Here is a 23119-nt window from a genome sequence, read left to right on the forward strand (position 1 = left end):
CAAACGGGTGATCTTGCTAGGATGAATAACACCAGTCTAGATAAAACAGTCCAGCTTTATTTTGGGGCACAGAGAAAAGCAAAGCTATATTAGAAGTAAGGCTGATAGTAGACATCCAAATTCAAGTTAGACTGATAATTAATTAAAAGTTCATTCATATGCTCCATACACATATGTTAGCAGGACAATTGTTTAGCAGGAGCAATCTCTGATTGCAAATAATTAGTTAACAATGATTCTTATTTTCCAGGTAATATGCATCATAAATCAGCTTCCTGAGACATCATTAGCTACTTAAAAACTGAAACCAAGTTATGACTGGTCTTTTACATGCAAAATGTACTATTTTACCTCTTAGAACAATACAAAGTAAAGGAGGAACGCTCATACTCACTTTGAAAGAGAAACACCCCCTGCTTTTCCAATCATTTCTTCATGGTGCAGCACCGCTTGGTTCCATGGGATGCGAAGAAACTTTAAGAGAGTTCTCATCCATCTTTCAGGATGCAATACGAGTTGTTCGTAATGTACCAGCATACACCTTTCAAAACCAACCTCCATACACTGGTTATACATAGTTTCTATAGCACGATTCCACTTGGTCAAGCAGTCCCTGTAGCTGTTAAGGTCAAATCCAGCTATTGTGACTTTTCTAGATATCATGGAATGCACAGATGCACGACCATCACGTACCATTAGAAGAAATTTGGCATTGGGGAAAATTCTAGCAAGATAAGTTAAGGATTTTAAAGCAAAAGGATCTTTGTTACACAAATATGGAGCAGGCTCCCCATGCTTCACAATGATTTCCAATAAAAACGCTTGCATGGCTGAGTCCAGAACCTCATCTGTGACTCCAGCTTCATCCAGTCGGATCTTCTCTTTGCTTGATCTAGCCCACATCTGCTTAACTGCCAGAATTCGCGGGATTACCCTTGTCTCTTCTCCACATCGAATATCCGGATGGGCATCAAGCATGGCACGCATTAAGGTAGTGCCACTTCGAGGTACTCCTCCAATAAATATTAAAGGCATGTCTTTGTTGTAAGCAAAGGTTTTGTTTGCATTTACACTGGAAGCAGTTCTTACTGTGCTTCTCACATTTTCCATCCTCACAGGCTGGCTGCGTTCTTCTATTCGATGGTGACACTCCATAGCGTGTTGGCCCAAATAAAACACTGTCACTGAACTGATCACCAGACATGCCAATAGCAAGTTCTGTTTGAGTTTTCCAACCATTTTGATAAAGACTGTCACTTCAAAATAAAGAGACCTTCTATTTCAAATTATCTTCTAGTTCACATGCCATGGGAAACCTAATCCAAAATAAATTAAGGTCTGGCGAGGGGGAAAAAAAAAATTAAAAAAATTTAGAACTTTAAGAACTACTATGATAAATCAACAACAGAAATACCTGACAGCATTCAATAAAACTATTATCTCCTGGTGTTGCATTAAGACCAGTAAATGCAAAGTCTAAACATGATTATCTCATAATAAAAAGCCTTTTTGTTTACCCATAGAGGCAACACAAAACATAACAAGATTCATGACTACAATTACTATTTACATAGAAGTTCTCTGGTACATTTTAACACATTTGAAAGAATTCTACCACTGGATAGCTACTGTTAAACTTTACAGTCAAGCAAAGACATCATTTATATGGGACTCTACACATTAAAAAAGTAGTTATTAAGAAACCACTCTTCTTTACTTGAGGTTTTACAGCAAAAAAGACCAAAAAACAAACAAACAAAAAAATCACAATCACCTCTCTGAGCCAGAGTCACCTAGATAAAACAAATGAACAAGACACCCCACACAAATCATGTTATAAATCACAGAAGAATTTAAGTATTAGAATAACCGGCTTGCTGAATAGACGGTAGCAGTATCCTGCTCATTGTCACATTTTCACATAGCTACATTATCTCCTGTTTTGCTTGAAATGCTCTATTTCCTTCACAGGATGCAAGATGATAGTAAAAGATGTTTCACAGTTACAGATCAACACTGACAGTGTCCAAGTTTTGATCAAGGTCTTTAAGCAATGAAGAAAAATAGGTTGCAGCAAGTAAGGGAAACTTCAATTTTTACTTCAAGGGAAGCTTTGATTAAAAAAAGTATATAGTCATTAAAAACTACAAACACAATCCAGGATTAAAGTTGACTAAGATCAAAACTAAGATCAGTCTTGATTTAAATAAGAACAACAACAAAAAAAGAATCAACCCATGCTGACTTAAAAATTTTGATCCATCCCAGTATCCAGATAATACAAAGCAGGATATACAAAAGAAAACTAATTATTTCATCCTAACTTCCTTCTCTATTGTTTTCTTTACCTAAAATTTGGCCCTTAGAGATATTTCTCTCAAAAAAAAAAAAAAAAAAACAAAACCAACCATCCAAACCCAACGTAACCATAATCATTTATTATTGTGTTAATTAAAAAACACAAAAACCCCACCAACCCTCCCCCCACATTTTATGCAGTGTTTTGAGCTCCAGAGAAATGTTAGCTGAAACACTGAAAAATTGAGTAATTAGGAAGAAAGAAAAATAGATCCTGTTCTCAATCAGCACCCCACAGGCCTGGGGGGGGAGTTAAAGCCTTGCATAATTTTAAGTCATGTAATAACGCACTGCCAGAATAAAGGATATGCTGCATTCTACCTTCAAATAAGAAAGTCTGGATTCCTTTTAAGCAGTGCTGGTAAGCTTGCTCTTTCTTTTAGTCTCTTCTGCTTCATCTAGATAACTCTATTTTTGCTGGTATGACAGCAAGAGTCTTCTCCCTCCAAGATAAAACGTAACACTTCAGAGCTAAGAATTTGAATATATGGTTACTACACAGAAAGGTTTAAGGCAAGAACCCATGTTGCAAATCAAAAGTCAACTGACAATAACAGTAAGACAACTATGCTTTACAAAGCATCATGGCAACCCACATTAATGAAGTTTATGATTACAGTAATTTCATATTTATAGCATGGAATGGAAGAATATACTGTAAAAAATATTAACTTCTGTCATAGTATAATCTTCCTTCTGGTTCTATAATATCACATTTAAATTAATCAGTCTATTTTAAACCCTTACAACTATTACAAAAAAAGGAAAAGAAGCAAATGAAGGACAACCAGTCATCTATTTTGTGAGGTATCAATAACATGGGTTTCATTCCGCTTTTTAATCTACAATTTAAGCAGTGATGATTATTCTGTGACAGAACAATTTTTCAATATTTTTCAGTAAAGTGAATTTTACCACACCAAAAGCCACAACTTTTCTCTCCCCCCCCCCCCTTTTTTTTTTTCAAATACGCATGGTACTATTTTCTACAATGATAGTATAACTCAGTAATTGAAAACAAGTTAGACATGTATTAGAATTAAGGATTTGCACAGCTAACACATCTATTACTAAATGTTTTATATATCCCCCTTTCCTAAATTTTAGAAGTTATTTCCCCAGGCTCTAATGAGAGGAGATTAAGTCTGAAACCCCAAGATACACAAAAGAAAAACAAGGGTTTTCATTAATTTTTTTTCATTTAGGATTCTTAAAATTGTATTATTTAAAAGTAATTTTAATTTTTACAGATGAAAAGAAAAAGACTATATTAGATGATTCCTGGACATGCATGTGAGTCTGAACAGAACTTTTAGGTAGAAACAAAAAGATTTTAAAATCTGTCTGCTGAATTCCAACATAGACACTTAGAAGACTAAGAATATGCCATGTCTTACAGTGAATACCAGTGGGTTATATCCAACACTGGCTTAGATAAATCTGCTCCTCTGCTGCCCAGATGACTTGATCTGTTCATGCCAACCTGTACACTGTATCTTTATCTCTTCCGTTCGTGACAGTTAATGCATAGACAGTTGTTCTATCTGTATTCTGTAGTTCAACAGCTTTGGATTTTCAGATAAGGTGGGCTGAAAACTGACTCTTCCTCTCAAAATTCAAATGAAATTAGTACTCTAACTGAAATTTTAAATAAGAGCTTGCTTTTCAGGGCTGAAATAACTCAGTGAACAGTATGAATCACAGATGCTTTTAATTGTGAGGAGCTCCAAGTGCTGAGGTACCTCCAACATCTTAAATGACTGGCTTCCTCAAAGCTCTTCCATCTCTGTCAGCAAAGGACAGCACATCCCTGAATGAAGAACATGCTTATGCCTACTCTCTACCCTCTCCAGAACATTATCCACTTAACCTTTTCTTTCACGCAAATCCAGTCATTAACTCGGAAATTCTCAAGTCACCATCCGAGCAAGACTCTCCAGACCTGTCCCTCAGCAGACCGCTGGCCTTGCAGGCAGGCTGCCGTGCAGATTCTGCCGCAACTCTTAGTGTTCAAGTGCCTTGCACTTTGCAATCCCTGGTTTTTTTATGAGGCTGTGTAACCAGACAGCAGCAGACAGGCAGAGGACAATTCTCACTTAGCACCATAGCAGTGCAGGAGCAATAGAAGGGAGGAAGGGAATTCCTTATGCAGGCATCTATCACAGCAGTATTTTTCTCTTGCAGTGCATCTAAGAGCCAGTGGCTGAGCTGTGGGAGAAATGTCTTGCCCCTTCACACTAACAAAGCTTATTCCAATCAACAGTTGTCACAATACTACACTCAAAGTTCAGCTTTTAGTCTTTGTTACCAAAATTAAACTAGAAATATAACCTGAGGATTAATTCACTTCTTTTCATATGAAATGGCCAAAGAGCTCTCCCACACTCTCTTGCCAGAACACCACTCTTACAAGAAATTCATCCTCTCTAACAAGTTTCATTCTACTTACATACCTCTCTCTGCTGAAGAGCTGTCTTTAACTGTACCTTAGACATTAAAAGAAACAAAAAAAATCCCAGAAATTTAAGTGGAGGTCATCTGAACAGTGCTTAAGAAGGAAGAGAGAAAAAAAACCTGATGCAGTTGATACTTCCATAGCACCAAAAATCAGAAAGTCTCTCTCCTGAACAGATTCAGCATGCAGACCTAACTTTCAATTAGGAAAGGGGAAACTGTTCTGCTTAAAACTAGCAAATAGTACAGAGAATCTCTTTAAATGCTTTAGATACAGTAAAGACTTAGTTAAAAGTCAGTACTCATTTGAGAGAAGAGTTAACACAACAGAAACAGTATTTCGCCACAGAGCACACAAAACCTGCAAATATTTACACTTCATGCAATCCCTAATATTACTCAGTTTGAGTCAATTCCACAGAACTCATTTCCTCAAAAAAAAAAAAAAAAGAAAACAAACCCTCCACAAAAAAAATCTTCATTTCCGAATTAAAAACTACTCCTTAAAGACACTAACATGCCCCAAATGCAGAAAGTTCGGTAGCTGATTGCTAGAAAAAAACATATCAAGAGCAAGTGCTTCAACTGTTTTACTCTGATCATTTATATTAGAATATCACTTAAATAAAACCCCAAAACAACAACAAAAAACAGCACCAGTTTTCATAACCAAGCTGAAGAACAAGCAGTATCGGAGGAAAGCCTGTTGGCTGAAGGCTGAAATCCTCAATTCACAGGTTGGGTAAAGCAGAATGATGACTCACTCTCAGTACAATTCCAGCTGTGAATGCAAATAAACGTTGCAGTCTGCGAGTAGGTTTCATAAACTGCTGTGAGTATTGACCACTCACCTACAAAACCAAAAACCCATCCATGTGACAACAAAAACACAACACCAATCAAACACAAATACTTTCATTTGATGCAGTAACTTTTTTTGGTAAGTTCAAAGATGCCAAAGGCTGCAAGACCATAAAGAGCTAGTATTAAGCTATTAAGCTCTCCTTTACTAGCTGTTTTTTTGCCTGGAAGCAATACCTAGAGCGTGCAACTGCCAGAAACTGTGGCAAGACCAGGACTTTGTATGTCAGGAAGCCAACAGGGGAGCAGTCAGAAACCACACCTCTCAGCAAACTGATGTAATCTACAAGCCAGCAAACTCCCTTCTGTGCCTGAAGTTACATATAAAGCAATTTGGGACAAGCATGACGTATGGAAGTCACTGCCCTTCTAGCAGCTTGCAAATAAACCCCACCTTCTCCCTCCTCTACATGAATAAGCGCTCTGGATCACATCTGTCAACCTGAGGAATTATTGCAAGTCATTAATGTTCTTGTTGTTAACAGTAATTAAATTGACAGCATTTAAAAATCACAACAAGGCAATCAGCAATCCCTTGTCAGCATTTAAGTAGAGCTTTGAAAAATTGTGGCATTTTTATGCACTATGACCTGAGAAGAGCAAAGTACTACTGCACCTAAAAGCACAGACAACTCTTAATAAAAATACCCCAAAATAAATAAGCAAAAAACCCCCTAAGAAAACAACCACCCAAAACAAAACAAAACCACCTTACACACACAACAGTCATAAGTTGAGGAAGTTGAAGATGACTACAATAGCAGAGAAGGCCTTTAGCAGCAATAGCTCCAAATGACAGAGTAAAACAAATTCCTAGAAAAATTCAAGTGTAACTCAAAAAAAAAAAAAAAGTTAGGATCTACAAGTTTCAGTATGAGAAAGTGCAGCTAAGCAGAAGCATGTGCAACTGAATTTTATTCCGACAAAAGTCAGGCCTACGAGTCAGCCACAAGATGATGTTAGCAAAGCAAAAATGACTGCTTTGTTTCTGTCTTCTGCGCACACTAATTCCCTCTCCCTCCTTCCCTCCCCCTACAAGCAGCAGGTCAAGACCTTTTTCCTGAAGTTCATCCAAAAAATGTTGAAGATTTTTAGCTTAGTCAAGAGGCAAGTCATTAATTCGTATTTTATGTTAGAACAGTTTGGGTTTTGTTGTTGTTTAAAGCATTCCCTGCCAGGGGAACAAAGATGATCCATTACCACCCAGTAATAAGCAATCCTTGTAAGCTCTAGAGCTCAGACTTTCACTTTGGAGGCTGGAAAGAGTGATGACCACCTCATGTTCAATCAGGCAGCTTTTTCAAGGCTAAACTGACAGGACACCACCACTGGCATTACCCATCTCAAAAAAAAAAAACCAAAGACCAAAAAAACAAACAAAAAACCCAACCAAAAAAAAGCCCCCAAAGCCAAACAACCCCACATATAAATAAAGCATTTTTCAGTGATTAGCTTGTCCTCTGCTTCCATCTCTTGAGCTTCTGGCTCAGATTCCGATAACTGGATCTCCTTCTAGGAAGAACAAGTACAGTAGTACTGCTTCAATTTTTGTGGAGTATATCTTGTTCCTGCATCTGCCCGAGTGTTCATCACAGTGTTTGACCTCAATGCTTCTGGAGAACTTCACTGGGTGGAAAGATCACACTCAAGCTCTGTGTCAACAGATCATCAGGCTTCATAGGCATCCTTCTCAAAACGCTGTGCCCTCCCACCTGTGCCAGAAGGCAAGCACAAGATAGAGGTGAGGGGAAGCACGCTAGACTTCATACTATTGCAAAGTTGTCGTTCCGCTCACACTCTTTTTACAGTTTATCCTCATGTCCTCCTACCATGTTCCTATGATTTTCTTTCCCTACTTAGGGGGTCTACTCAACCCCTTAGTCTCTGGGGCTATGAGCCCCCACAAAAGGCTTTATACAGTAGACTCCAAAATACAGACTCCAGAAACAGAAGATTCTCACAGTTCAGAGATACCTTCAGATGCACAACCACAGTCTGACTACTACACCCAAAGCTTGTGGTATACATCTGCAGAGGAGTTCATTTAGAGTGGCAAGGTAGCTAAGTTGAATGGGAAAAAACACTAAACTGTTGTTATCCATTGTCAGTCTCTGCTCTTGACTGTAGAAGGAGCAATGAAAATGCTGCTAGGACTTAAAGAAGCAGATGTCAACCATGTCAGTATCTTCCTTGCCTCTTCTTGCACCTTCACTTTTCCTCTGTAAAAATAAATACTGGAAAGGCAGCAGATACTGAGAATTCTCAAGAATCATCTTCAAAACAATATACATTTAGAAAACTGGAGACAATATATTTCTTAGAGGAAGTTGTATATTAAGCTCAGCAAATAGTCCAAGTAGGAAGCCCTTGCACGCAACATTAGTCTTTCAGCATTCCTAAATGAAAGTTAAAGAAAGGAGTTCCATAAAACCTTTCCTTCAATGAACTGGTTTGTTTCTGGTCATTCGTGTTTGTTCACCACAAGGAAGATTGCACAGGAAAGCCAACAGTTACATGATAATGGTATAGCACAACACCAAGGAACATGACTGAAATATTCACAGTATACCACTTCAGAAGCTATCCTAACCGTCACAGGCTTATTTAGAAGATTGCTCCAAAAATCATTTAAGTATTCAGGAAGTATTTTTATGCCTTCAAAGCGGCATTTGCACAATCACCTTAACGATTTCCCCAAAGACCAGATATCATGTATTACTACCAGTCACGTAACAGAATCTGATAGAGGAATGTCAAAGTACAGCACAAGCAAGCAAACCCCAAGCAAAATACTCAGCAAAACTAGAAATAAAAATCAAGAAGCCTTAAGTACTAAATCCGTCTTTGGCTTTTTAAGTCATCATGCCTTTCAAGCCCTGCGGCTGTTTTCTCTAGATTTCTCCCCCCATTAGTTATACAGTAAGAAAGGATGGTTAAAATAGAATGAGCAATTTTTATTCACCTCCACAAAGAAATAAGCAGTAAGTCACCTGGCAGAAAGGACCTGGGATGAAAGACAGCCAACTAGACCTAGTGAGGCCTGCCTTCATGCAGAGCAGTTTGACAAGTAGAATGATAGGACAAAGTTGGACAGAATTACTATAAGGGAATGCAGATGTGTGAACAACATTCCCTTATAGTAAAGAACTCTGTTTTGGGACAACACCACGGTAGGAACTATAGGAATGTTGTTCACACATTTGCATTCCCTTGAACCTACACTTTTTGGTTGGGTTTTTTTTTTTTAATCTAAAGCTCTGAAAAATTGTAAAGGCCAAATTAACCTTCACAACCATAGACCACTGCTGAATCTGAAGTTTCCATATTGGGGAAATCTGCATACAACTATGTAGTAATTCCACAATTTCTAGCACAATCGCATTACAAGGAGTAAAAAAAGTTGTGCTCATATTTATGCATTTCCTTCATATAATCAAAAAGTAAAAGATGAAGCGAGCTGTACCCTTTCCTTTTACCAGTTAACCCCCCCCCCCAAAAATGCCAGCTTGTTTCATAATCCTCCACTAGACAGATGATACATAGAAACACACACAAATACATGTGTGTGTGTGTGTGTGTGTAAAAAGAAAAGTCAGGAGCATTTGTCCTTCCTCTGGATCTACCAACACTTACAAGCTTTCTTAACAAGAGAAAAAAACATATGAGATCCAAAACAGCTAATAAGGTTACCGACGCACTCAAAATTCAATACTTTCACATTTTTCAACATTTAAGGCTTCTAAAATTAAAGTACAGCTAATTAAAATGTTCTGCTTCAAATGAAAGCAAAGAACTCTATACATTCTGCTTTACCTACATGTGTAATACATACAGCAAATTATTTGGATTTGCATATTTAATGGTCAAAAAAGAGTTACCAACGTGTTCCCAGTTATGCAAGAGTACACAGCATTTAAGTACTACAGTTACTGCTGGAGAACAATTCAACAAAAGCAATTTTATTGGCAACGCACGTAGGCTTCTAGTTTTTTAAATTTTTGTTTAAAAAAAAAAACAAAGAAAAAGAGAGGGGAAAAAAGTCAGTAGCACACTAATAGCAGATGAGCTACTGTTCTGTGCGCTTTTATGCGTACTGTGCCTCCTAAGAGGGATTTCAGCACTCCATTACACAATAAAGTACTTCAAAGAATCAAACTGCTTAGTAATACTAAAAAGATACAGACCTACACAAATTTGCACAACGCGTTCACGATAACATATGCAAACGGCTTCTTCCAGCAATACCACCAGCAACACCACTTCCAGCTAGGAGACCTATTAGGTCTACTGCTATAAAACTACTGCTAAAATGCTTACACATACTCTGACTATTACACGTTGTGGTTGCAGATAGAAACGCAGCGCTAGAAAACTATTTCCGCGTGCCTCCCCTACTCTACCGCGGGTATTTACAGCGGCGTAGGACCCGCCGCCAGCCTCCCCCGACGCATCTCAGCTGCTTGAACAAAAGACGGCAGAAGCGCTGGGAGCTCCTTAAGCAAGTCAGCCCGCCCGTACGGAAAACTTTCCCATTTACCCGGCTCGGATCCGCCTCGCACCCCGCCACGGCACCGGCGGGAAGCAGCGAGCCGGCCCCGCCGCGCATCCTCAGCCGCTCCCGCCCGCCGATGCCCGCACAGCCGACTGCCCCGGCCAGCCACGCTACTGCCCGGCCCGGCCCGGCCCGGCTCCCCCTGCCGGCAGCGGTGCCTGAGGGGCGCGGGGACCGGCGCGGCCGCCCCGCTCCCGACCACCACCGACCGCCGCCTCAGGCCGCGGCCGCCCCCCAGCCCGGCCGACAAAGGCAACGGCTCTGGCAGCACCGGAGCCGCCCCAGCGCCGGGCGGGGCAGGGCGGAGCGCGGCGGCTGCCGGCGGGGCTGCGCGGGCGGGGAGGGGAAAACGGCGGCGCCCGGGGCCCGCTCCGCCCCGCCGCAGCCTCCCGCCTCAGGTGCGCGGCGGGCAGCGGCTCCTCACCTGCGCTGCCGCCGCTGCTGCTGCCGCCGCCCCCGCGCCGCGGCGGCCGCTGCCAGGGCCGGGCTAGAGCCGCGCAGCAGCAGCACCGCTGCCCCTCCTCCGCCGCGGCTCCCCTCAGGCACCATCGCAGTGGGTCGGGACCGGGACCGGGACCGGGACCGGGACCGGGACCGGGACCGGCTGCGGCGGCGGCGGCGCCACCACCTCCCCTCAGCCGCGCGGCTGCGGCTGCCATGGAAATCACAACCACGCCCTGATTGGTCGCGGGCCTCGATGTGTCGCGGGACGCGGTTGGGTCGGGGCTGAAGATTGACAACGGAGGGAGGGGCGGGGCCGTTAACCCCTGCGGGCGCGGCGGGAAACAGCTGGAGCGCACAGCTGGAGCGCACAGCTGGAGCGGGCGGGCGCACAGCTGGGCAGCGGCGCCACGTGAGCATCTGGCGGAGCCCACGTGCACCAACGCCTGCACAGCTGGCCCAGGCAGATGTTTATAGCTGGGAACAGCTGGGTTTTGTCACCGCTCGCTCCACGACAACACGCCGCCGCTGCTAAAGAAGAAAGGTAAAGCTTGAACTGTAGGAATGTTTTAACGAGAAAACGCTTTCCCGAATGCTGCCCGCTGGTTTTGGGTTTCAGAGGTCGGTCTTGCAGTTGAAACCATCCAAAACGCGCCGTCCCGTTGTCCAGGGCAAACGGGTTTTAAGTGCAGCGCTGCCAATGTCCGATAAATTGAGAAAAGCTACAGTTAAACATTTTGATAGACACGAGGCAGGACGGCAGGGAGTACCGCCTGGTTCAGAGCTCGGGTGTCCTCTGGTGTCACACACCTGTTTTGCGGCAGTGGCGAAGCACAAGCCATGTGCCCACCACGTGTGCAGCTGTGGAAACATCTGGAATAGCATCAGGCTGGTGCACAAGCTCGAGCCCAAACAGGCTGCTGGCACATCGCACAACTCCTCTGACCCACAGCTGGGTGAAGCAGCCAGGCGAGGAGCAAGGATGATTTGCACCAGCACTTTGCCCCTGGAGGTGTAGCTATATGAGGAGACTCATCTATAGATTAACTCACCTCTAACAAAGACTGGCCTTAGGCCAGCCTAACCGCTTTGTTCTCAGGGCTCTGTGCAGAAAGACAGCTTTTATCCCTAAAGAGCGGGAAAGCAGGTTGAATTTGACTTGTTAACATTAACATAGTAATACAAAAAGGCTGAATCAAACTGAAAACATATTTTTTCTTTACATACAGGAGCTCTGGCCCAGCTGCCATCACCATATGCAGACGAACACCCTGTGGAAAAGTCAGTGCTGCTGCAGGGTCATATCAAAGGGAACAATCCCATGGGACAGTCCCCAAATTTGTGTTGCTTGCCAAATGAGGGAAAAAAACCAAACCCAAACAGCTAAAGGGATTTAACACGATGCCAGCCCAAAATTCAGTCCAGGAAAAGCCACCTCTGCAATGAGCACTGGTAATCAACACTCACCCCTGCTCATCCCTCTGCCCCCCAAACCCTTCTGCGGCTGCAGCATCCCCTCTGCCGTCATTGCAGCGGGGCAGCGTGACACGGTGGCTGGCAGCTAACGAGAGCCACCGCTGATTCGGTGCCACCGGACTCGGTGAGGGCTTAGCTGGCCGGGGACACCAGGGCTGGGAGACAGCACCAGCAGCGAGACGTTGGTATAAAAAGGATGGAAACCACTGTGTGGGAGAACATCCCCTTTTAATCCTGAAAGCCCTAAAATCAGGTCTGCCTCACTGTCCCGTCTCCCGGAGAGATGGTACAAATCCTGCACGGCTGGGGAGATAACCAGCCGGGCTCTGCCATCATCCCAGCCTCACGAGATACGGAGTGACGGTGCCTGAGCTGAGCGATACTGTCAGGATGAAAGAATTAATCACAGCCCATTACTTCATGTCTCATAGCCCTTGCAAAGCGCTTATCATAAAACTTTTACAAGCCTGTCAGGACACGGTTTCCACCGATACCGATGAGCCAACGCTCGCTGCCGGCGCTGCCCGCGGAGCCGATACGGATGAGTGCTTGTTCTGCCTCCCGCTTCACCGAGGTGACGGAGAAGCATCGCTATCGAGAGGGGTGAACGCGGTACGGCTCATGCATGTTTTATTTGCTGAGAAAATTAAGCGAAGGCAGCCATGTGAGCGGATACCTATGTTCAGGACAGTGACAAGTATTTTCATGGTGGGAAAAGCTCTGCTTTGTAAGGACTGAGTTTCAAGAGTACTTGATGCCCGTAAGGCTTTCAGACGTGCTCAGGGAGCTGCTGGGAGCATAGAGAAACCAGCAACTCCTTTCAGGTGGTAAAATTCCTCTCAATTTTCTTTTCTCTGACAGCTATTGATGAGGGATAAATGCCATTTGCTCCCAAATGCAGCTGGATTTGAACTAACGATTTAAAGATGAAACGGTCTGTATCCTGTTTCCAGTAAGTTTGCCTCAATCCATTAAACAGCACTTTTCAGATCGTTTTATTGGTTTTTCTTTTATGGCTTTAACTGTGACTCACACAGATAGTCCCTTTTAAAGGCTTCCAATCTGTGGCAATCAAACAGTGCCTCCAGGGGGGAAAAATGCCATTCTCTGAGGGAAAGGGGAAAAGCACAACGCTGCTGTACAAAGCAGATGGAGCTACTGTATGTAGCGGGTGCCCCATGCTGGGCCCTTCTTTAATCAGCGCTCGTCCGGGAGCCGCAGATCAAATAACCCATCAAATATTGCATCATGCAAAGTCTCGGTACAGATAGAGCTTAACTCGGCCGTGAAGTTGCTGTTTCCGATGGATAAACACTACGAGAAGCGATAGCACTTTAATCGCTCATCCTTTGACAGTTGCATTGGCTCTTCCTTGTTGGCTTGTTTCTGGTTTGTTCCTTGAAGCTCGGGTATAATTCCTCCTTGCCGGGGGCTCAGCCGCACGCACGGGATGAAGGATGAGCCCAGGACCGAAGCTCCAGCCCGGGTCAGGGGAAGCAGGGCTGGTGCTGTGGGGCCACAGCTCGGGGTTTGCTGAGCTCCAAGAGAAACTGATGCGGGTCCTGGTGGCTGTGCCTGCTTTGTGCCCAGTTTTCCCTCGGCAGTGGCACAGCTTACAGTTGTTCCCACGCTTTAAGTTCTGGCAGTGCCGCACGGCGTGTCTGGGACCGCTGGCGGGAGGAGGAGGAGGGAAGAGCAGCCCTGAGTCCTGAAAGCTGGTGCTGTTTAGGAACCTACGTTTTTCCACTTTATCTCCAAATGTGAGCCACAACATAAACCAAATCACTGCTATGGCAGAGACCAGCTGGACGTTGTCACCTGGAGGGACCGAGACCCGTGGCTGCATCCCTGTCCCCTCCACGGGTTGGGTCTGGGGCACATCAGGGCTCCAGGGCACACTGGAGGAGCCAGGAACCGTCCTGTGCAGCCTCAGGCAATGCAAACTGATGGATTTTCCTGCCTTATGCTCATACCGAGGCCTGCCTGGTGAGCGGCATCTTTCCTACCACATCACACCAGTTGCTGGGCCAGCGCGCAAGCGAGCGAAGTCCCCAGCAACACTGCCCTGACCTCTGCTAGCTGGAGGTCTGGCACATTCAGAGACAAAATTGGGTCTTTTTTTTTTTTTCTTCTTTCCCTGGACTTCCAATACAATGCTTTTGCTGATACCAACTCCACTCCAAAAGTATTCCTGAATTCAATTCCAGTGTGGTGTTTAAAAGCAAGAGAAAGCTTGCTAGTCCAGATAGCCTGGCCCTCATCCAGGAGTATTTTACCTTAATTCCACCTTCCCAATCCTAAAAATGCAAAGAATTTCCCTCTGGCTCTGCCCAGCTCATTCCCCTGGCCCAGAGCAAGGAGAGCTGCACTTGCCGGCTTAGGCATGTTCTTGCCAGAACTGTTAAATATTATTCTTTTTTCCTCGAATGCCTGAGCAGCAGTTGCACAACCCGGCTTTTCGCTGGCTGTCTTGCACAGGGAGGATCTCTCCTTTGCTGAGAGGAGGGTTGGTGCTTGTGGCTTTCATCCCCATACTCACTAAAGGGGGTTTTGAAACCAGGGGGGTGAGAGGCTCAGCTTTCGCTTCTGCCTTGACAAATCTCCCTGTTACCTCCGTTATAGAAGGTTATATATCGATAGATCCATTATAGAAGGAGCTGAGGGAACAGAGGAGTTTGGAGAAGGATACCGATATGATAAAGCACAAAGAAACTCGGATGGATTTCAGCTTATCCTGTGCATCTGGGAAATTCATTTGGCCTTTAGGTAGCAGTGATTCAGAAATCCCAAGCCCCATGTGTGCCTGTGCTGTCTCGCAGCCCAGAGCACGGCTGGGCATCCTTCCTCCCTCAAGCAACCCCACTTAAGTGCTCAGTTGGCTCTGTGTCAAAGACCTGCTTAAGTCAATCCTGTTATCTCTGCCTTTATGAATACGAACAAACCGCCCTCTGACTACGGCAAAAAGGATGGACTTAACACCTTACTGACAAAGTAAACTGCCAGCAGTTAAACCAGCACAGACTTCAAGCCCTCGGCCAGGGCAGGGCCATGGGGCAGCATCCCTCTCCTCATCCCGGCCTCTGAGATGCCCTAAATTTATCTTGGGCTGAGGGTTATTCCAGACCCCAGAAGCAGGGGCAAGGGACGGGAATTCCCCGCTCCTGGCTGCACATCACGGCGGGATGGGGAGCAACGGGGGCAGCTGGCACCCAGCACCGCAGATGGATCCCAGCGGTGTCTGTAAGTGCGGACTGAGCCAAAAAAACCCAGCCTGGACATTCAGGGAAGACTTACGATCCCCGGAGGAGGAGAACATCCAAAGATTGTGTTCATGAACCTCTGAGTTTAGGAAAAACAGGCCCCACAAGACATTAAGTCGATGACAATCCTCTGCATCCCCTCACAGCAGGAGAATAAGATGTTTGTGCTGAATAGATGTTTCTGCACCCAGAATCATGCCTTGCACTTAACGCCGTCTGTCTTATGAGCAGAGCAAACCTGTCAGCTGCAAACCCAGCGAGGATGCTGTTTAACTTGGAAGGATGCTAATGTCTCTCTCTACATTTCCCAGAGGCATGCTCATTTTTATTGCTTTTCTCTGCTACCGATATTATTTTTCTGGCCTGGCTGCCTCACGTATCGATCAAGTTGGCAGTGCAAATTTTGCCCTTGGAAGTGCAAAGTTTCCCCCAGGGGATGCCAGAGCAGAGGTGATGCATGCACTGCTGGGCATTTTTGATAGCCGTACAATTTGTGTTTCACAGCCAAAGCCAGCAAAACCAAGCCCTGGGAATCACTGAGGGACCAGAAAGGTGCCATTCTCGGTGTTTGCCTGCAAAAAGTCTCAGCTGCCAGCACAGGGATCCATTTAACCTGCACACACAGCATCATCCTTGTGCGTAACCTGAAAGCATCACTCCTCTACCTCCAGCTTCGCCCTAGGTTCACAGGCAGTGATCCCCTCGGGTCTCGCAGGGCATGGGCTCATCCTGCTCTTCAAAACCCCTCTCACCCATCCCACATTGCAGCTGCATCTACCTGCCAGGAAAGGTATCATCGGCCTGGAAAAAATAAATGCACAGCTTGCTCCCCGCTGCCCGACGTCCCGCGGGAGGGCAAAGCGTGACACGTCGGATCCCGTCACACATCGAACACGCTTTGCACTGGCTCAGACCACTGCTGGAGGTCCAGACTGGCGGTCTGGGCACGGCTGCTGAGCCAGACCCTCCCGGCTCAAACCAGCCGGGTGCTGCAGCCCCAAGAAACTCACGTCCCCGCCAGCTCCAGCCCCAGCTTTGACCCCTGATTTCCCCAATCCCAGCAGGGCCACGCTCCATTGCCGAGCAGGGATGGCTTTTCTGCTGCAAGCACCGTTTCAGGAGGATTTAAACCGAGATTATTGAAGTCAGGAGAACACGGACTTTTCTTTAGGTAGGTGCAACCTGACCTTAACCCGCTTGCGGCTCAGAGAGGAACGAGGCGGTTTCTGCTCCAACCCCATAAAGCAGCTCTTTGTGATAAATAGCTCCATATTCCCCCGTCTCTGTCTGATCTTGTGTCTGCTGCTTTATAAATGTGACAGCTGAGAACTGATCTTTCCACGTGCCTGGAGAAATAATTATGGGGCTAGGAATATCCCCGTGCAGTCCTCATCCCTGTTCTCGCAGGCAAGGCGTTTTAGGCATCAGATGTATTTATTTCCCAGGGAGATTTTTTCCCCAGCTGTAGGAGCCTCTGGAGGTGCAGAATCCTTGGGTTTTTCCAGCCGGTAGGCAGTTCTAGCCATCCAATAAATATAGAAGTAGCTGTTTTTCCAGTCACAGTGCAGGAGTGAATACTCTCCTCTTTTACATTTATAGCCATCTTCCTGTGTTCTTGGCTTGCAGACAGCTGCCTATGTGGCACGACGGACGTGTGCAGGCGGAGCGCTTGTCTCCGGCATGGGAACATCCGAGAACAAGCCGTTGCCTAATTCCTTCCCCTTCTTTAGGTTTCTCTAAAAAAAAAAAAAAAATTAAAAAATCCAGTATCGTGGAGACTGGCTAAGCTGGGGCTCTTGTAAAATCTCCTATGACCACTACCACGCTGCTGAAGGTGTTTGCTTCGAGTGATGTGCGATGCGCTCAGCTGCTTTGGCCGAGCTGCCCTGCATGGCTGGTCACGGAGGCAGGGAGCAAAGCACCGGGCTTTCCTCCGTCAGCGAGGAGCGATGTTCCTCAGAGCTCCCTTGCACCCACACAGCCCGTCCTCAGCACATTCGTTCATCACATCCATGGGTGTCTGCCTGGGAAAGCGCCGGTGGCAGCACGCCAACCCTTAACAGAAGAGGGGTAAGCTATTTCTTGTGGGACTTGTCCCGTGAAGTTTAAATGGCTGAAAATGCCCAGCGGTTTGCAGGATTAAGTCCTGAGTTTGTAAAGCAATAGCACGTGTGGTAGCCACTTAATGAGCTAAATATCCATTAGCTTATTTATAATGCTGGTGATACAAGAAATAATCTCATCTGTGTCTGGAAAACAGCGCAAGGAGGTGAAAGAGCAGCTCACGAACCCAGGCATCTAAAAAAAAACCCCACTGCCAAAGACACAGAGCTCTGCTTGCATCGGATCAAAGGCTTTCAAACCCTCTGGTTGTGATGGTGGCAGTGAGACATCAGTGAAATCCTCTCGGCCGCACACACCGTGCCCGGGCAGTTGGCTACGGTCCGTGCGCTGAGTTTCTCCGGAGCAGGACGGCCAGTTTGGCTGGTCTTGCAGGACTTGGCTCTTGCAACCACAGCAGTTCTGAAAATAAAAATAGCCTGTTGTCTAAATACGTTGGCATCTCTATCACGTGCAAGGTGCGGGCGTTTTGAAAGCAGTGACTGTACAATGAGTGCCCAGTGGGTCCGTCACTCGTCCCTTCGTTAGCTGGCCAGCTTGCAAGGAGCTATAGAAGTGTAAACAATTTTAAAATTACATAGAGTTCTGAAGGAACACCGTTAATGCTGCTAATGAAATCATACATGGTACAGCCCTTTTCCCTGAGTTTCTTACAAGTGGTGTTAAAATTCACACTATTAAAGATGAGACAAGACAGAATTTAAATCCCATCCCCACTATGGTTTCTTGTTCCAGACTTGCAGCACTTTCATCATCCCCTGCCTCCTTTATGGTTGAGCTTGACTTGTCAGCTAAAAGAAACTGAGTTAAACCCTAATTCTCCCTCCATGGGGGCTGCCATGCAGCCCCGCTGCTCTCAGGCTCATCACCAGCAAGCGTTGGTTCAGGGATTGGAGTTTGGCACCTTTCCTGGGGGGGGAGGAGGAGGGTAATGCAATGCCCTAAAAAGAAAATAAATAAAATCCTATTGTTTGGGGGGACAGGCTCATTTGCTGGATCCAGCACCCTACCCTGGCAGTGGTTTTCCCTGTTTGCAGTGGCTGAATGGCTCAGCCCAGGATGTTGCTTGAAAAACCCTGGTTTAGACCCATTTTTTATTCCCAAGGCCGTATCATCAGGTCTTGAGCGAGGCACATTGTGAAACGGGTGAAGCCTGAGCCCCCGGGCCAAAGTCTGGGAGAACAGTAAACAGGGGAGGGAGGAGCGGTACCTTCTGCAGAGCTCCCTCTTCTTGTTTGGTTTCCATCAATCATTTATTTTTACGGTGGCCTTTCAAAACGGGAACGCGGCATTTAATGCTTTCTCTGGGCTCGCTGAGATGCTGCTGGGTTTGCTACAGGGAGGGAAACAGCCTAAACTGAAAATAGAGGAGGGACCTTTGTTAGAGAGGTGATGGGAGCGGTGAGACCCAGGCGGAGACAACCTGAGGCTGTGAAGATGGCTGAAATCTGCACCCACCAAAAATGGCCTATATGAAACTATGAATTCACTGTAGACAAGCTACAAAATCCAGACCTCCTTTCTCCCTGACCTGGCTCTAACCACCGGATAATATCCCCCTCAACTATAAAACAGATGTTAAATTAAAAATGCAGTGCAGAGAAGAATAAAATGCACGAAAGACATCATCTACTGAAGCTCTGCCCCTTTATGCAAAAAACCCGAGGCACAAAAAGAAACTATCTCTTTTTTTTTCCTAAAACCAAAATTGCACCACCAGAGGCAAATAATGAACCCATCTTCCCGCAATAGTACTTCTGAATCAATAAAAGAGACTAGCCATCGATACGCCAGTTTTCCAGACTGCAATAGAGAGAGAGGGAACAGAAATGGCAAAATCAGAACTCGCTCATCCCATCCTGCACCCAACACCCCCCACACGGCTTCTCCATGATTTCCAAATACACGCACATAAATAGAGGATTTACAGTGAATGCTAAATGCCGTTTGACCTATTGCCACAGAAACCTGCCGAATTCTGTAGGTGCATTCCCTAATATTAGCTTCTGCACAGTCTTTCGCATTCAATCCTACAGGAATATTCTATTTCTTTTTTTCCTAAAGAAAAAACGAGACTTTCTCTGCCAGAAACTCCCCAGCCAACATGCTGCTGACGCTTGTAAAACGAAATAAGAAACTTTCTTCACTTGTGTGGCCAGCGAGAAGCTTTTGCCCTTAGATCAGGGCTTTTGATTCCAAATACTTGGGGTTCCTTTGGGCAGAAATTCCTGCCTTGCTCTGCAGACAGCCTCTGACTAACCCGAGACGGATGGAAAGCAGTTGGTTTGGGGTGGGTTGTTTGTTTTTTGGGGTTTGTTTTTTTTTTTTGTGGACACATCCACAGCTCATTTCACAGACTTGCTGAGAGCCAGCAAGGATGTCAGTAGCAAACCATCAGGGACCCAGATCTGCAACGTGCCACCTCAAATCGGCCGTGCCCGTATGAACGTCATCCCCATGCTGGCCTGGGGCGAAAGGCAGCTCTCCCCTCCCCGCCGCCCCGGCAGCAGCAATACTCAGTCCCATTTATCTGCACTGAGTCCTAATGGCATGCCCTGTGCAAGGACGTGAGAAAATCATCCTGCTTTGCCTAAAATGCATTAATATATGTATATAATGCATATCCGTACACCGGAAGAGGCTCCGCAGGGAATCATAGAAACAGAATCGTTTAGGTTGGAAAAGACCTTTAAGATCGTTGAGTCCAACCGTCAACCCAACACCACCATGCCCATTAAACCATGTCCTGAAGTGCCACATCTACACATTTTTTGAACACCTCCAGGGATGGTGACTCCACCACTTCCCTGGGCAGCCCGTTCCAATGCCTGACAACCCTTTCAGTAAAGAAATTTTTTGTAATATCCAACCTAAACCTCCCCTGGCGCAACCTGAGGCCATTTCCTCTCATCCTATCACTAGTTACTTGATAGAAGATAGAAGTGGTGATGGCACCAAACCTGTCAGAGTTCAAGGAGCATCTCGATGATGCAGTTAGTCATATGGTTTAGTTTTAGGTAGGCTTGCCAGGAGCAGGGAGTTGGACTCGATGATCCTTTTGGGTCCCTTCCAGCTTGAGATATACTATGATTCTATATACACATACATATTTTTATATATACGAATTTCTGCCCCAGTCCATGGTTTTGGTGGAGTGCCCTTGGCTGGCTGCCAGGCGCCCACCCAGCCGCTCTCTCACTCCCCTCCTCAACAGGACTGGGAAGAATATAAGATGAAAAAAAAAAAAAGCTCATGGGTCAAGATAAAGACAGGAGATGCCCCACGGTCACCAAACCACCGCTCCGGCGGCTAGAGGAGTGTCCAGCCATGGCACAGGGGGACGCAGCCCCTCTGCCACCTGCATTGCCACACAATTTGAATTTCCAAAATTGTCTGACAAGTGCCTTTTACCAGCACAACATCGATGCAAACCGGCCAGGACGCAAGCAAGGCAGTGCTGCTATTTCTCCTCTAGTGACTAAGAAAATGTGACTATGTGATCAACCCTCATGAATGCATTTGGGGAAGCCTGCCAGTGTCTGCATTTGATTTCTTGCCTAAACTCCAGCCAGCTTAATGCAACATCAGCTTGGAAGCCATAAAACACGAGACAAACAATGTAAATCAATGTGACCAGCAAAATTTAACAGGAAACAGGCTGTGATCTTTCTTTTCTGGGTCAGAGAGCAGCTGGCCGGTGCAGCGACAATTACCTCCGAAAGTCCTTGCACCCATTTGCTTATTTATAAGCAGGGAAAAGGGAGCTGAAAGCTGTTTTCGTGTAATGTGGGGTTTGGTATAAATCAACTGTATATGACTTAAAATTGGACAAAAGACAGAAAAGTCACAAAAAGAGACAGATGAAATACTATTAAACTAAAAGACTGGGGAAAAAACAAGTAGCAGGATGAAACTGATATCTGGAGATGTTGGGATTTACTGCTTATCTAAGGACTGGCAGAAAGGGCAGCGGCGTGCATCGCGCAGCAGTAAATGTCTGTACCGTGGAGCTACAAATAACTGCACTTAACAGCTCTTTGGGGTATTTTAAGGCAGACAACAAGGCTGGCAGAAAGCTCAGTGTCACTTCTCCCTCCAGCAGATACGTTCTCACCCCAGCCATGGTCAGTGCTATGCTGAAGGGTCTCAGCCGCGCTCACCGATGGTGCCCAGTGCATTGCTCCCGTGGGGCTGTAAATGATACCAGAGATAAAGCCGAAACACGGCGGTGGGAAGGCTGGGAACCAAGCGCCGAGCTTGCAGGAGGACATGACTTAAGACAGCCATTGGGGTCAGCTCACAAATCACCCGGCTGCTGTAATCCCTCTCACAGGCCAATCAAAGTCCACTAAAATCCATTTCCATTCATTTCCCCCCCCACTCTATTCCCCTTATAGAGCTGCTGCAAAACCCCGGCAGCAGCGCCCGCTCAGTGCTGCGTGTGCCCATAGGATAACTCCGTGATAACGCTGCTAACACCATCACATCTCCAAAACTGCAGACCCAAATGGGGTTTCACCAAAACCAGCCACTGCCCCAGGTTTGACCCACCTCATGGAAGAGCATCCCGCTCACCTCTGACCCGAGCGACGCAACCCCCAACTCACGGCGTTGCTGAATTTCACCTTTTTAGACTTAAATAGATGATTCTGGTCCCCATCAGCAGTGCTGAGTGGCAGCGAGCGCCAGCTCCGGGCAGACCCTGACCTTCCCACCGCAGCCACTGACTGCCGAAGGGATCACCAATATTTGAAGAAAGGCTCGGCCCGGAGCTGGAGCCTGATTTCAGGCAGATGGGGAGGATCTCTACAAGTCGAGAGGCAGCTCAGGACACACATCGGGTCTTTGGTGATCTCTTCCCACCAGCTGCTATTTCTTCCCCACCCACTTTTATAGGAGCCTGATAGCTCCCATTGGCTCGAGGCACGCTTATTTTAGTGACTACTATGACCCATTTAAATTGCGTTAAATAATTTCTCAGTTCATTGTCCTGCAGAGATTAGTTACGTATAAGCATATTTTAATGATTAACTATTGAGCTCTGCTGAGGCCCTGGCAAAAAACGCAGAATCCCCAGCCTCCCTCCGTCTCTCCCTCCCCTCCTGCCAGCTCCCTGCTTCATCCCCACTCTCACAATACTGATGGTTTTCCTCGGAGCCTCTGCTCCTGGCCTGATCCAACCAGCTCAGCTGGCACTGGAGGGAAGGCTCCAGCTCCCGGAGCTGCAGAACAGCTGGGAAAAAGGCTACAAAAAGCTCAAAACCCAGAGTCCAAAGAGGAAGAAGCAACATTTGGAGGTTTAAGCATGAAGAAGCAGCGTTTGTAGAGTCAGTCATAGGTTTTTGGGGTGAATCGCAGGCTTTCTCAGTGTGTTGGACACTAGAGATGAGCTGGAGCCCGTGGTCAGACCTCGCTCTCCATTGCCCGATGGAACCCAGCGAGATGCTGCAGGCGGTGAAGTTACCTGGGACAGAAGGCAGGGTTAGTGCAAAACCTGCCCCGCACGGGGCTGATGCCAGCTGTGGTCCTTGCCCCGGGCATTTCTTCCCCAACACACGGCTGCGGGGCCGGGGCTCCAGCAGCGTCCCATCTCATC

At 46.1% G+C, this 23119-nt stretch overlaps 1 protein-coding gene and 1 long non-coding RNA gene across 10 annotated transcripts in view; one reads left to right on the forward strand and one right to left on the reverse strand.

Moving 5' to 3' along the window:
* TPST1 (tyrosylprotein sulfotransferase 1) overlaps positions 1-22399 on the reverse strand; it is a 44954-nt gene extending 22555 nt beyond the window's left edge. For 2 of the 9 annotated variants that reach the window (XM_052803576.1, XM_052803570.1), the window contains exons 1-2: positions 2680-3251; positions 395-1338 (exon numbers count right to left, since the gene is read on the reverse strand). In XM_052803576.1, the coding sequence (XP_052659536.1) occupies positions 395-1239 (845 nt within the window). In that variant the 5' untranslated portion in view covers positions 1240-1338; positions 2680-3251. Of the gene's footprint in view, positions 1-394; positions 1339-2679; positions 3252-5850; positions 6001-9857; positions 9881-10210; positions 10301-10649; positions 10832-22148 lie in introns of those variants that run through there. The other 7 variants (XM_052803571.1, XM_052803572.1, XM_052803574.1 and 4 more) reach the window with 7 other exon arrangements.
* Positions 11034-13137, forward strand: LOC128148987 (uncharacterized). The gene is made up of 2 exons (XR_008237494.1): positions 11034-11210; positions 11896-13137. It is a non-coding gene; the product is annotated as an uncharacterized LOC128148987 (long non-coding RNA).
* Positions 22400-23119: the final 720 nt, after the last annotated feature.

This window comes from Harpia harpyja, chromosome 12, assembly GCF_026419915.1.
Source record: "Harpia harpyja isolate bHarHar1 chromosome 12, bHarHar1 primary haplotype, whole genome shotgun sequence".
NCBI lineage: Eukaryota > Metazoa > Chordata > Aves > Accipitriformes > Accipitridae > Harpia > Harpia harpyja.